General features: G+C 37.0%; 1 protein-coding gene across 3 annotated transcripts in view; it reads right to left on the reverse strand.

Annotated features, from left to right (window-relative positions):
* Positions 1–1,843: 1,843 nt before the first annotated feature.
* Positions 1,844–16,263, reverse strand: part of LOC149535255 (midasin-like protein) — a 216,133-nt gene continuing 201,713 nt past the window's right edge. For all 3 annotated transcript variants that reach the window (XM_089803665.1, XM_089803666.1, XM_089803664.1), the window contains exons 76-78: positions 7,124–7,222; positions 6,902–7,027; positions 1,844–2,571 (exon numbers count right to left, since the gene is read on the reverse strand). In XM_089803665.1, the coding sequence (XP_089659791.1) occupies positions 2,539–2,571; positions 6,902–7,027; positions 7,124–7,222 (258 nt within the window). In that variant the 3' untranslated portion in view covers positions 1,844–2,538. The remainder of the gene's footprint in view (positions 2,572–6,901; positions 7,028–7,123; positions 7,223–16,263) is intronic.

Genomic DNA, 16,263 nt, shown 5'->3' on the forward strand with positions numbered 1-16,263 from the left:
GATACTTCTTCTTAGCAGTTTTCTTCTAACCAATTTGAAAGATGAAATAAATCTTTCTTTGGGCCACTCCGTACTGCAAAGATTCCAAATTTTTGACAGTCACACCATATGTCTTTGATTTCCTTATTGGAGATCAAGATGGATTTATCTTCAGTATTTGGAAGTATCTAAGACCCTAGATGTCCCTAAGAGTTTGGTGAATCCACAGGGACCTTAGCCACTGATTGACAATGCGGAGGAATATAAGGACACAGATGTGAATTAGCAAGGGATGCATCAAATCTTAACCTATTGGAGTGGCTCTGGGCAGAGGGCGCTATTGTATCAAACCCTACTGGATATGGGGGAGGCTTACCAAAGATGGGGTGAGCATACTTTATAAGTTAAAAAACCCTAAACTGATTATCCAAACTTTCAATGGTGAAAATTGGCTGAGGTCGAAGGTTAACTATCAATCCTGAGGCATTGTGGGGGGATTCAACTTGGATAATCTTTGGCAAGACTAACCTTCCATTTGTTGCTCTCTACTGAGAAATTGCCTCGTGGTGATTATGTCGGCTCTGTCTTTCCTTCTCCAAATTCTCCAAGATGGGAAATTTATTCGCAGTCTTGACAGCATAGTTCAAATTAATCAAATCTTTTGATGCAGTTCTCTGAATTAGCCTTAGACTTCCTAATTGCACATTGTAATGTCCTAGGGTTTCCATTTTTGTTTCAATAACAGATCGCCTACTCTGATTTTTTTGCATATTTGCCAAAGTTCACCATTTTTTTATTTTTTTGAGGAAGTCTATATATATATATATATAAAGACGATTTTATATTTATTTAAATAGTATTTATATTTTTAAATAGATATTAATATTTATATTATTATGATATTAATATTTTATTCTTATTTCCTATTGAAACCTATTCTAAAATAGAAGAAATTACATAAACACTCACTAAAGGGTGTAAGATGGCAAGGATGTCAACATCCCTACGCACAAAAATCTATAGAACATCCTACATTTACCATTCATGCTATTATTCATAATCCTTAAAAATGGGCAAATAAAATGGATAATTTCCATTAAAACAAGTAGAGATTTAACAAATATCGGGTGTGAAATATTTTAGGAAAAGTTCTTCCATGCAAAGATCTACTATTCTAAGTTAGTTCTTTGAGTTTAAGTCTCAACAATCTACAAGTCTATAATTTAACAAAAAAAAAGACTAAACAAATGCAATACCTAATAGTTAAAAGAAAAGATAAAACGTAAGAATATTCAATGTCACACATGTTTAGCTCCCTCACAAAGCCCCACTAAGTATAACAATCCTTGTACTTTTATCTTGACCTCCATCAAAATTAGTTTGCATTAGCAAAACAAATTGCTTACTTCATGTAACAAAGTTTTAAACCAAAAAAAAAAAATCATTTAGAAGCTCTCTTTTTTGTAAGATAAATATTAAAATTTATATAATAAAAACTGGTACAATTTGAAAATATTCCTTTAATACCATATAAAGGTGTAAATTGGCTCAAAATATCTCTACTAATATAATTAACATTCTAAATCTTTTACTTTTGTCTTATGAGATTGCTTGTTAGGCATTGCTTGCTTTTCTTATAGAATCTAATATTTACATCATGTGTGAAAGTTATCGCTTGTTTAAGAATATTAATAAGTACATCAGAAAAATTCTAGAATTTGATTGTGTCAAATTTTTTAGCATCAAAATTTTGGATCATACACAGTGATCCATCATTCAAAGTTCAATGCATAGTCTAAAAAATTTACAATCAATTGAGAAGAGAAAGCCAAAGGCAATGTGTGTTTTGCTGCATGAGAACAAATTGACAAAATCACCATTATATTTTATTTAACAATTTTGAATATGAATGTTAAACATTTTTTAATGTGGTTTTATGTATCAATGACTGCAGATCAGAATAATCCCTCTCATCAACTTTTACACAGCAACTAAATATATAACTGCATTACATCTCAAGGTCTATGCATTATCAAGCCTTCTGCGTTCATTCATATTGAATGAACATTTCTTGTAAGAGAAGCCTCGTACTGTCAAAAATTCTTTTACATGGTTAAAAAAAATAAATCTCATATTGTTCAAAAATTTGAATTACTTGGAACAAATGTCATGTTCAAGTTTTTCCTTTGCATGTAGGAACCCTTAACAGAGTGGACGCTATTCAGCCATCTCTTTTCGTGGACACCAGGTTGGAAGAAGGCCCTGGCATACGGTTTTGCAGAGCAGTCTGTTGTCTAATCTTCTTCAAGTCGGCCATTTCGAAATGAAAGAGAAATCCAGAACGGCGACATTGCCAATAAATTATAACCAAACAATAGGGAAATCGCAACCTAATTTCCCCCGTGCTTCGTTAAGCCACAACCATCAGCCGCATGATAGAACTCCAGAATGGTAACATTTGACATAAAGTAGCAGAATGAACACTATGGATCTCACATAGCTTCTGTATACTAACGGCTCATTAAGTGGGTCCAAGCCATCAAATATCCAGTTGCCAACTCAGCTGTTTGAGGTCTGCATTAACTCAAACCACTGCAAACACGTATATGATATTAAACATTTTGATCCTAAGGACTCAAATTACTATTTATGACATGAAATAAGTTCAAACTGAAACACAATAAGTGAATAAGTATAGAAAAACAATAAATCAAAACATGAGAGTCCTATCAGAAGATTTTATCAAAGTTTCTAATACCAATAAACATGAAGAAACGAAGAGAAGTTCTCACATATAGGCGTAAAAAGAGATTATTTGAAGAGATCAATTGAAATTAAAAAGCCGCGATTGCATTAATCACTTTAAATGTGCGTAGATCAGTCAAATTGTACTAATCTTCAGTGTCCATGCGGCAATACTGGAAGTGTGATTTCCTAAAAATAATGTTTGTGACATACATAGTCATAGATAAAGGAGATAAATTTGCAAGAAGCAGATTCCTTTTGCACGGATTATTTTCCAGGAGATAAATTTGATTGATCCCAACTTTTAACTTAATTTTCTGGAGTAGATGCAATGGCTAAATGCATGGAAGGTTATATGAGTTGTGGATGGGATAAAAACCCGTGGTTTTTATATGAGGCCATGGATAGGGCCAAAGAGGCCATTCCACACTTCTATAGGTCAAATGAGACCAAATATAGACCCATATGGAACAACATTGATCATAGGTGGAATCGACAACTCCACCAACACATTCATGCAGCTGCCTACTTCTTGAACCCAAAGTACTATTTCTCCAACACTTTTAAATTAGATGCAGAGGTTCAAATTGGCTTGGACACGTGTTGGAAGATTGGTTGCTGATGCGGACCTCCGAGACCTCATACTTGTTGAGTTTCAAAGCTACAAGAGGGAAGAGGGGCCATTGTTTTCTTCTCCTAGTTACAAACGTAGGAGATACACCTTGCAGCCAGGTAGAAAAGAACATGTGTTGGGTTTTATCATACCATTTATTTCACTCGTGAAGTTTATTGGAAGTTTTACCACATCATAAATGTTTTTCAATCCTTGTAGATCTGTGGTGGGAAGATTTTGGTGCCACAATGTCTAATCTTCAATAGCTTGCCATCCGAATTTTATCACAGCCTTGTAGTGCTTCTGGTTGAGAAAAAAATTGGAGTACTTTTCGAAACATACACACAAATAAATGTAATAGGTTGACTCAAAAGCACCTGAATGACTTGGTTTATGTGAAGTACAATCTTCTCTTACACAAGAAGAAGGTGAAAGGGCAAGCTTCATATGAAGCACTAGACTTGGATGACATTGATCCATATTCAGCCGATTGGATTGCTCCTCCTGATGGTGAGGATGCGGATGTCGGTGAACCTTTATTGACAGATGAGCAGCTAGCTGAGTTTGAGAGAGAAGCGGATGAGTGGGATGCAGATGTAGCAGCACATGAGGAACATGAGCTTGGTCATCTATCAGAGGCTTCTGTTGAGCGTGAGTCACCTATTAGGGCACCTATTGAGGATGTTGCCACAGCAACTACTTCAACACCACCCACCCAACAGTAACAATCTCTTTTGAATTTTACTCATAGATGCAATTTATGATTGCTACTTTCAATTTTCATTGATATTGAAACTTGAACTTAATATGTTTTCAGAAGTAGTAGTTTCATAGAGTTTGACTTCTATCTATCGAACTTATTTATATTCAGAATCTCAGATGTTGTACTCGTTTTTTGGTATAAGATTCTAGCAGTATGTTAATCTACTAAGTTCCCCTTGTTATGAATTATTGTTTAACCTAAAACTTTGAATGATATATGGTGGATATCTCAAATTATTATATATTCTACAAATTTGGTATGTATGTATGCATTTTTAAGAATATTTTAAGAAATTTTATATTTTAGAGCTTTTCGTTTCTAAAGGTTAAAACTTTAGACAACTAAAATTGGATGGAAGGCTGACCAGTGTTACCCAGGGACGCGTCCCCAGTATATTTTCAGTCATCCACATTCCGAAGATTTGGGGATACCTAGGGGACTTTGAAATCGACTTCTAGAACAAATTAGACTTCAGCTCTCAAAGTAACACAAATTTGGCATATGAATTTTACTGATTCCTATATTTTAAGACTCCATTATGATAAGTAGATGCTTTATCCATGTTTTCACATAAATAGTTTAAATTTATCTGTATATTTTGATTTTCCCTATTGTTATATAGTCGTTCCCATTCTCTAGCTCGTAATGGAACTGGCCGAGATCATTGATGTACGAGAGAAGACTTTGCAGAACCGTACCTTGAAGGAATACTTGGTACGCTAGAAACACTTGCCACTGGATGATGTGATTTGGGAAGGTGAACACATTCTTCAGCATCCAACATTGCATTTGCTTGAGGACAAGTAAATTTTGGGATGGAGTATAATGTTTCCGTCATAAAATAAATAAATAATCAAAACATTGTTTATGGGCCAATTGATTTAGTATATCTCGAACTCATTTTTATTTTATTTGTTTCCATAGGTGTTGTCGTCGGTTATCTTTGTAAACCCTTTGGAGTTCCTCCGAAGGGTATTTAAGCACAGCATGTAGGGAGTAGTCATCATGTGATTTGAATTATTTTCTTTGTATTACAAATTCCTATTGGAGTTCAGTATAGTTCGCCATTTCGGAAGTAAAAGATCTTCCCTATTTGGCTTTCCATTTTTGAAGACAGAGCACCGTCTTTGTCTGCAAATACAATTTATAATCAACATTGATCTCCCTCGGCATACATCTTCACTACCGTGAGCTCCATTCCCTCTCATCCTACTATACGACCTCCCACTCACCACCACCGTACGGCCCCGTCACCCTCATTGTACTCAACTCCATTCCATACGACACTCCATTTCCCCTACTCCCACAATATGGTATCCACACTGTACAGCAAGTCCCCTTCCTTCGTGCAACCTCCCCTCCAACCGTACGTCATTCCCTCCTACCCTACAACCTGTAGATTTGCATACACTGCAGAACACTCCTGATTGTCGTACGGACCATTCCTTCACATCGTGTAGACTGCCCTTTGTCCACCGTATGGACTTCTAGTGTCCACTACACAAGCTGACATTTAACAGAGGGAAATCAAGTCTGGAATCTTTTGCCTACAAACAGGAATGAGACATTACATCTTATCAATTAAAAAACTAAAAAATTTAATAAGTATCAAAGATCGTGATTCATAAGAATACCCAAGAATCCAAGGAATAGAGCCTCTTGCCACTAGTTTAGAAAGGTAATCATCATAAATTGATGAATAATGACGGGAAGGAACATTACAACTCCAGTATATGTTTACACTTTGTGCACAACTCATGAAGTTTTTTATTGTGGACTTTATCACACACCATGATATGTTTGGTGCACACTACAATGCCCATTTTGTGATTGATTTTTTAGATTACTTTGCAAACCAAGGCATTGTTTTGTAATCTGTTACATGCTGCAACACCCATTTTCGCAAAAAAAAAATTCAAGGTTACTTGGCAAAACAAGGTTTTGCTTTGTAATCTCTAGAGTCAACTAGCATAAAGAAATCTTGTTGACCAATTTGACTTGTGTTGATCACGACTCATAGTAAGGAGCACCTTACCAGGCCAAGAACTCATGCCTCTTCTCTAGTCATATTGCTCATAGAATGTAGCACCTTAGAAGCTCAAGAAGCCATGTGCACTCTTTTCCTCTTGTATCATATTGCTCCTTTTATCATGGCATTTGAGATAGTTGAGATCCTAAGTCCATAGAGGCTTGGGGTTTTCTTTTCCCTACTGTGTCTTGGTGATTTAGCTACAAGGAAGACCACACCCTATCATGTAAATGCAGAGTTGAAGGCATTGCATTGATTGTATTTTGTGCATGCAAGTACAGCAAGTGGACAGATCTTATTGCCTTCATTCGTATGTTGTTTCATTGAAGCCAGCATTTTTCTGTTAGGTTTCCAGGTTGAAAAGTCAAACTTGAACGTCAAAACAATTAATAAAAAAGAGGTGAAACTTGCATAACCTCTGAAATTGTTCAAGGCACCACATTTCTGTCCTGGAATCACCTGTTATGTTGCTGGCTACCCAGGCAATTTTGCGACACGAATTCAGTACACTATTGCCAAGTACCTGTACCCAATTCCATACCCAAAACATTTTGTACCCAATTCCAGACAATTTTCCAGCCAATTCAGTAACACATGTTATCTCATATTTCATTATTGGAGGTTTGCCAGACATGTATCATGCTACATAGAAACCAATAACATACCATTCCAATTTGCATCAACAGTCCAGAAATGTTTCTCTTGGCAGAATATACTATGTAGAGATGAACCAAATAAGGAAGTGGTGAAAGGAATTCTGAAACAAAAATACCTGTCTCAACAAATCTGCCAGTGTCCTTGGAAGTGCCTCAATGCTCTTCAAGATAATGTAATATGGAAAAGGAAATGAATCCAAGTACTTGGAGAATATAGGTGCTCCCCCTGTAAATGATACAGACTACAGAAAGCCATGTAACAAAAGAATCAGATACCAAAGAAATTGTAAACAGAACATGTAAAATTTAAGATCTAGCCACAGTTAGTAAGGGATTACTTGCACATTCAGTATTGATTCCTCTGGATTATCCAACACAATGAAGGCCAGCAATTGTTTCCTACTCAAAGCATCCCTTACACAGCGCTTCAAACTCTCCTGCACCATCAAATGTATCAAAAGTAAGACAAATTTGCGCTAAATATGCTATGTTAAACACTTTCTTTGTAACTTTAAATTAATCTCACCTGTCAGCTATGATTAGCAACAAAAACTGAAAAAAAAAAAATTAAGATAGAATACACCAAGTGTTAATTAATGTATCAACTCTATGCTTATCTGGTGTAGACATAAGAGTAAGTGTTTCCATAGTTACATCCCCCATCCTGATTACCAACAAAAACCGAAAAAAAAAAATTTAAGAGAATACACCAAGTGTAATTAATGTATCAACTCTATGCTTAACTGGTGCAGACATAAGAGTAAGTATTTCCATAGCTACACCGCCCTGGGGGACGGGGGGACGGCGGAACCGGGGGACAAGTTTCCAGGTTGGGGAGACAGCGGCGGTATATATATATATATGATACTTAAAATGCTAGTTATGAATATATGTATTGCAATATAAGATATAAAGATGTAAAAACATTGCATTGAATTGGAACATCTAACATTAAACATAAATAGTCGATTCTGTAAATAGTCAACATCGGGATGTCCCCCATCCTCGGTGGAGGTGGAAAAATCTAGTGGTGCTACTGGGGACGGGGGGGGCGGAGTCCCCAAGTCCCCGGTGCATTGAAGTCTCCGAGACATGGGGCAAAGGTGGGGGGGGGAGTACACGTCCCTGTGTTACTATAAGTATTTCAGACAGCTGACATAATATAGATAGAATGTTTATTGTTTGTCAAGAAGAAATACAGTTAAAAAGAATATGCCACTAATTTGTAGGAATTTGTAATCTTGTTTAAGGCCACTCACCTGTTGGAATTTGTAATCTTGTTTAAGATTACAGACCCCAACATATCCCAGTAAGCTTAAGAGGGAACGATCTAAGACAGTCTCAACAATCCATCTCCCTTTGTAATCTTCTCTATGGACACTAATGGATTTTGGGCTGAGAATTCATTTAGCAGCCTCTTATAAATATATGCCAGGTCAAGCTCCTTTGCATGTGTGGATTGATGCGTATGTATGCACACCCAAACTCGTTGCCTAATCATCAAGTATCACGTTTTTTGAAGTGTTACAGACCACCAAATTTTTCTATCTCATTTCACATTGCTCTCATCATGTTAAATCTTCACCTATTCATTTCTAAAATGCAATACCATCTGGATCGCACCAAGGATTTCATCTGTATCAAGAGCATAATTTGTTTGTATCAATCTTATTCAGTGGGCATGAGAAAGGGGTGGAGAGAGGTAGGGATTATATAGTTATATGCTATTAAAATTTTAAAATTGCTAGCACTAATCCCCTCACACAACATTTAAGCTGAAGGTCAAAGGTGTTGGAAGATGAGATAAATTTGCTAATGTTCAACAAGAGACCACAAAGAGGATCCAAGGGACTGAAAGTAACAAACAGAGGAACAGACAACAGCAAGAACACAAAACTGTACACCAGGACAGAACAAACCAACACAAGGACAAGCCAAAGCAAGAGCCCAACAATACAACAAGAGCAGAGACCAGCACTACGCTAGTTGCTACCCGGCACCGAGAAATAGCCAAGAACCGAAGGGTAAGGCCTGGGGAAAAGGGGTGCCTTAGGCTGTTGCTAAGAGCTGCAAGAGGTATGGAGCTGCTTCCGTGTGTAAGCCCTGTGAGGTCTCACGGACCTACAATAGCTCGAAGTAGGGAGGCCAAGCGAGCACTTGGTGTCCTGAGCTGAAGACACCACAATGGAGGAGGTGAAAAGTTGTTCAATAATCTATCTCCAAGGGAACTAAAGCTGCAATGTGTGGTCACGAAGCCATGTGGCCTCATGTAGATAGTGTGCAAGTGATTTTCTATGCTTGACCAGAGAAGGCAGTTTGCCACTAAGAGCTCTTGAGACATGTGACACAAGCAAGTTATAAGAAAAATATACCATTTTGCTGCACCAAACACCTTGCACACAGTTCACTCTACTGCCACATGTGAGATTTTCACAGCATCATCCTTATTGGAAATGGGGACCTCTCTTTTTGCATTTTGCTCCTATTTTCTAAGCTGTAGAGAGCTAGTTTGGCAAGTCTCTTTGGTCAGTGAGGAGAATTTAGTAAATTCAGGGAAGTGAGTTAAATATCAAAATCAGTCAACTCCTTAAGATATGACCAAGATTGCCACAATCTATTGAGAAAATTAATTATTTGAGAAAATTAATATAAAATATCATGATCTTTGATATTTTGATTATAATTAATTAAATGAGATTAATTGAGGAAAAAAAATTAAATAAAAGAAAATTAGAAATTAAAAAATTAATAATAATTATAAAATAATAATAAAGTAATAAATAATAATAATAATAAGAGTTATAAAAATTAAAATGAAAGTTATAAAAATTTAAATAGAAATTATATCAAAAGTAAATTAGAGTTATAAGCTTGCCTAGGAGTTAACGCACCTTTCTATTTCTCATATGTCAACAACACGGGGGTTAGTGCATCAATTAAGCACATGGTGTTTACAACCTTATGACTCATCTAGAAGGTTGGAAAAGACACATGCTTAGTTAGTGACACCTTCTAGCTGTTTCTAGAGACATTCTAGGTGTTTCTTGAGAGCTCTTTATATTCAGGCATTCCTAGAAGCTCAGACATAGCGTTTGGAGAGCATTTGAAGCATTGGAGGACTCGGGAACTCTGAAGAAGGAAGGAGCTTGCTCTACGGGTTTTCTGAGGAAGAACGAATTAGCATCAGAATTCGGGTAGATTCTTGTGATTTTATTTATGCTATTTCCGCATCTTGCATTCCCTGTCTTCTTCGTGTCTTTCATATGTCTTCTGAGGTTTTTCCTATTTTAATTATATGCATTCTCAATATGGGTAGTTAGAATCTATTTGAGAATCTTATTTGCATAAATCTGAAGAGAACACGGGGCTAGGGTTTAAATTGTAGCCAAATCCATTAGAAAACCATTAGGTAAATTTTGAGATCAAAAAATTTTATAGGAAAATTCTGAAAATTGGAACCTTCAAATAAATTGTGTATATCCTCATTGTAAAATATACATGTTTCTATTTTCGAATATATATATATGCTGTGATACTTGATTAAATTCTGCAAGTACATATATATAAATACACACACACACACACACACACATATATATATATATACATCTATATATGCATATATATATATATATTGAATCATCGTATTTTGTAAATCGTAGTGACGAAACTTTATTAAAAATTTCGAATTCAAACTGCAAATGTTTTATTAAAAACGTTACATAGAAAACGATTTTAAAATTGGGCCACCGTTGGCAAAGTTTTTTTTTTTTGTGTGGAGGGGCGGGTATACCCCGTACCCCCCTTTCTCCCCACTGTTCATTACTTAAGCGGGTTGCAGGGTACTTGCATGCGCAGTGTACCCGTGACAAGGTACTGCCATATGGCAGTGGTCGCAGGGTACCTGCAGATGCAGAGTACCTGCGACGGGTTTAATCGTGCGCTAGCAATATGATCGGCGGCGATTCAATATAAATTGCCTTTGGCTTTGGTTAGGAATGGTGATCGATTTTTATATTTATTTTTTTAAAAGTCATTATCAATTGATATATATATATATATATATATGTATGTATGTATGTATGTATGTATGTATGTATGTATGTATGTTATAAATAATTATTTTATTTAAAATGATTTATATAAATGGATCATTTTGTAAGGATAAAAGATTAAAATATGATTAATAATTATTATGAAGAGATATCAATAATTAACTTAATTAAACTTAGTTTAATTAAGGTTAATTATTAGAATGTGTTATAAATCGAAGTTTTGGAATATGCAAATTGTTTGATAATTTTGGATTCATTGGGAATGTCATTTTCAAACAAAGTTTATATAAATAAAATATTATTAGATCAATTAGAAAATTGAGTCTAATGGTTTTTGGGGAGAAACTTTTACCTATCAATACAATACATGGGTTAGGTAAAACGTGAAACTTCTCCACTTGATATCTAAATTGGAAAACGTAAACTAAAACCTCCACATTTAATTCAAGTATGTAATTTAGCAAAACCAAAACGTGTTTGCATTGTGTATTCTTTATGCTATTGTTTTGAATTTTGAGTTGACTAGTGTTGACCAATTATAAGACGTCTACTAGAGGCTTGGGGGTTATGTGATTGTGATGTCATGATGATGTTTTAATCTCGATCTTTATAAACCCAACCATGGTTATGTGATGGAATGCTCTATGTAATGTTTGTAATTACTGATTGTTATAGTTGAGATTCTTATGTATGATACACTTGACTTAACCATTTTTGGTTCATCGATCAGTTATCCTTGGTTTATTTTCTAGTCGCCATGATGGGACTGAAATGTTGATTTATGATGTCATGTTGTGACATGTTTTGACTCAACCATTTTGGAGTCTTCGATCAGTATGATTGAGATATATTTTGGTTATTGAGAACCAATGGATACTTTTGATTATCAGTGATACTTCAGTTGCCAATAGAGAGCTGTTGTGATCATGATTTTCTATGGATGCTTGCTCATGGAGATTTGATGCTTTTATGCATATTTGATGATTTTATTATGGAATTATCTTTTGTGATTTTGATATTTTATGATTCCATGAGCTTAGGGTAGGTTATCTGCATGTAGTGTCGAGAAGTGGCTTGCAATGGGGGTCGGGGCCCTAAGAGGCTGCCAGGGTAACTCATTGTAAGTTGGTTAAGAAAGTGAAAACATTCACACCTAATACTAAGTAAATGAACCTAAAAAGATAAGTGTTTTGTTCTTGCCCATGCCTTGAGTGCTTGTACAGACTAGGATAGGAGTAGAGAAAACGCATGGTTGCGACCTTGCATTCCATAGTATGCTTCGTCAGTATGAGAGGATACTAGTGGCCATATAAGGATCAGAATGGACCCGTGGAGTTCAGCTAACTACCAGGGTAACTTGTACATGATATATGCGATGACACTTTCTCGCTTGCATAGTAGGTTCCTACATGTCTTCGTGTGCCTCTGGGAATTAGATATCGGTTTTGTGATTGGAACCTTTGAGTTAGTATACTTTTAGGATTCCTGGACTTATAGAGATTTATGTTGTGTTTTTGGATAGCCTGTTTGGGACTTGAGATTATCTCCTCAGCACGGTGGGAGTGGACCACTTAGGTACCACGCGGTCGGGTGGTAGTGTTTTTTTTCACTCTTATCATTTGAGATTCATTGAGACATCGTGGTTGATGCGTCCTTCATGATGGTGGATATGTATCCTTTCATTGATGATTAGCATATGTTAGATGATGTTATCTTATGCTTCTATTTGCATGTTAGATTACTTTATGCATATGATATAGTATATGATAGGAGTGACATTCCTACTATGTTAATATCGATGATCTCTCTGGTGATTTGGAATGTTACGAACAGAGGGATGGCTAGGGCCCACGATGGTCTAATGATGCTATTAACGGTTGGGAGGAACCGTGCACTTAGTTTATTATGTTTGATCTTTATGATGGATGTATATCTTCTATGATGATGTATCATGGATTAGAATAGGATGATGTACCATATTTCACATATGTATATTCTTTTAAGCTTTTCATACCCTATGACATGTACAGTGGATGATTGAGCATTTGAAATGAAATGTATAAACATTGGACTTATCATTATTATTTCATGTGGTTGTTATATTAAATAGATTTAATAATGTTAGTTGACTTAGATGTAATTCAACGTTAAGGGATCTTTAAAGAATGTAATCTGTTATGTATGTTATGTTTACTTTTAGATGGACATTGCTATTGCTTCCGTTATTGTGTATAAGTTATATGTGGTATTTACTTTTATGTTTTAAAAAAAAAATGCTACCAAACTTAGTGAAATTCTAGGTTAATTCTTTGGATCCCCTGGTGGGGCATTACATTTGGTATCAAAGCCCGAGTTTCTACATTGGGAGCTCTGGGTATTTTGGAACAACTAGAACTTTGAACTATTAAGTGTATTTTTTTTTTAAACTTGAAACTAGGTGAACTGAAACAGAACTTGAACTGTTACTTATATATTTTTCATACTTCAACACTTAGTTTCAAAACTGAAAATTTTACTTAAACCTAAACATAGACAAACATTGAATTGAACTTAGTCTATTGCAAACATGTGTCTTTTGATTGTAATAGTACTTTGTACTGTTGTAGGATGGTATCTGGGACTAGGTCTTCTGTTAGAGGCCGTGGTAGAGGCTGTGGTCGTGGCAGAGCTATCAATGTCCATGAGTCTGCCCATGAGGGATCTACTCACGAAGAGAGCAAAGGAGAGCACGCTAGTAGGCAGCAGGAAGAGAGCCATCGAGAGGACCAAGCTAAGTCTGAAGAAGTTGGTTTGAGACAGATGATGCAGACTATTCTAGAACATCTACCTCCTGTTCAAGAACAGCCCAAAGCACATCAGATAGAACAAGAGCATAGACCCAGATCTAGGAGTCCTTGGAAGGATCGTCAGAGGTCCATTGTGTCCACTCAGATGAAGGATCTTTTGAGATCCAAGGTCAAGCCTTTCAATGGGCAAGGTTCTGGTTATGTGGCCGAGCAGTGGCTTATTTCCCTCGACAGGATTTTTGCCATGCAGGACTTCGACAGCAATGTTAAGACAAGATTTGCGATCACTAATTTGGAGAATTTTGGGGCCACTTGGTGGACAATTGAGGAGAAGAAGCTGGGAATTGATATGAGCAGTGTCACGTGGGAACTATTCTTAGAGAGTTTCCTTGAACGATTCCTACTAGAGGAATGGAAAGAGCAAAGGGCAGATGAATTTCATAATCTCAAACAGTACACTATGTCAGTGACCGAGTATGAGCGTAAGTTTTATGAGCTCATGTCTTTTTCAGAATTCAGTGAAAATTCAGCTCAGTTGACACAGCATTTTATTAGGGGTTTGAATAACCGTATAGTTGGGGGTGACAAGGTATTTAAGCCAAAAACCCTCAAAGATGTCGTACGTCAAGCTATCCTTGTTGAGCAAAGTGTCAACCTTGGTCAAGGAGGTTTTATAGGAGCGTCAACAGCATCAGGATCTAAAGGCAACTACAATTCAAGTGGTAACAAGAAGCCTTCTTTCTCTAAGGGGAAACAGTATCAGCAGCAACCTCAGTAGACACAGCAACAGAAGGGATCGAATTCTCAGGCTCAAGGTGGTGGCAAAGGTTCTAATTCCAAGAACAACCGCAATACTCAATGCAACAAACAAAATCAGCCCAATCAGCCAGCTTAGAGTAGCCATTCTTTTGTTAGCAAGAACAATCGTCAGCAATCAAATGTACCACCTATGGGTAGAGGATCTGGCAGAAATACAGAATGTTTTTCATGTGGTTAGATTGGACATTATGCAGCTCAGTGTCCACAGCGAGCACCTCAGTTTTCTGGACCTAGGCCTACAGTTTCAGAGCCTACAGTTGGTGATGCAGGTAGAGCTCATAGAGTATTTGCAGCAGTAGATCATCAGGGGACAGTAGTTGAGACCACAGGTGCTATTCGAGGTATATCTCTTTCAGTATTGTTTGATTCAGGAGCTATAGATTCATTTATTTCCCCATCTATAGTTTCTAAGTGCAAGCTGGATGCGGTGAAGCAAGATCATGGTTGGCAAGTGGAACTAGCCTCAGGCATTAAGGTCTCCACAGATTCTGTAGTTCATAAGTGTGGGCTTAGCTTAGGAAGTTTTGATACTGTAGTGGATCTTCGAGTCATACCCCTTGGTTCCTATGATGTGGTTTTAGGCATGGACTGGCTTGGATGTCATAGAGCCAGTATAGATTGCAGGAAGAAGATTATTATGTGCCAAGATGACCAAGGGAATGATGTGAAGATAGTTGGGATACCGAGGCCTATATCTCTGCGGATGATTTCTGCGATGCAAATGAAGCGGAGTTTCCGTAAGGGATGTCAGATATTTGTTGTTATGGCAAATGATCTTGATGAGGAAGATCCTATGAGGAAGACTTTAGATCACCCGATTTTACAGGAGTACGCAGATGTCTTTCCAAGGGAGGTTCCAGGCATGCCTCCAAAGAGTGACATTGATTTTAGTATTGATCTGATTCCTGGAGCGGAGCCTATCTCTAAAGCCCCTTATCGCATGACTACACAGGAATTGGGTGAGTTACGTCTTTAGCTTGAGGAACTTCTGGCCAAAAGGAGCATTCGACCTAGTGTATCACCATGGGGAGCTCCAGTGCTCTTTGTGAAGAAGAAAGACGGTTCTTTGTGCCTTTGTATTGATTACAGACAGTTGAATAAGGTGGCTATTAAGAACAGGTATCCTCTGCCTAGGATTGATGACTTATTTGATCAGATCAAGGGAGCTACAGTATTCTTCAAGATTGACCTTAAGTCAGGATACCACCAACTTCGCATTAAGGAGGCTGACATTCACAAGACCGCTTTTCGAACGCGCTATGGGCATTATGAGTCTACAGTGGTACCTTTTGGGTTGACTAATGCTCCATCCGTTTTCATGAGTTTGATGAATGGTGTGTTCCGATCTTATCTGGACAGGTTTGTACTTGTGTTTCTTGATGACATATTGATATATTCTAAGACTCAGAAGGAGCATGAGGAACCCCTGCGGTTGATATTGCAGTGTTTGAGGGACAATCAGCTTTATGCCAATGCAGCTAAGTGTGAATTCTTCAAATCGGAGATTCAGTATTTAGGGCATGTTATTTCAGGTGATGGTATTTTAGTGGATCCTGCAAAGATTCAGGCGATAACAGATTGGCCTACACCGACTAATGTATCAGAGATTCGTAGTTTCATGGGCCTAGCTGGTTATTATCGCAGATTTGTCCAGAACTTCTCTAGGATAGCACATCCTATCACTTCTCTTCAGAGGAAAGGAAAGAAGTTCGTATGGATAGAGAGATGTGAGGAAGCTTTTCAGAAGCTCAAGGGGCTTTTGACCAGTGCACCGTACCTAATCCAGAAGGTGATTTCATGGTGTGTACAGATGCTTCT

The sequence above is a fragment of the Cupressus sempervirens genome, chromosome 10 (genome assembly GCF_028749045.1).
Source record: "Cupressus sempervirens isolate cs-2001-9-10 chromosome 10, ASM2874904v1, whole genome shotgun sequence".
Taxonomy (NCBI): Eukaryota; Viridiplantae; Streptophyta; class Pinopsida; order Cupressales; family Cupressaceae; genus Cupressus; species Cupressus sempervirens.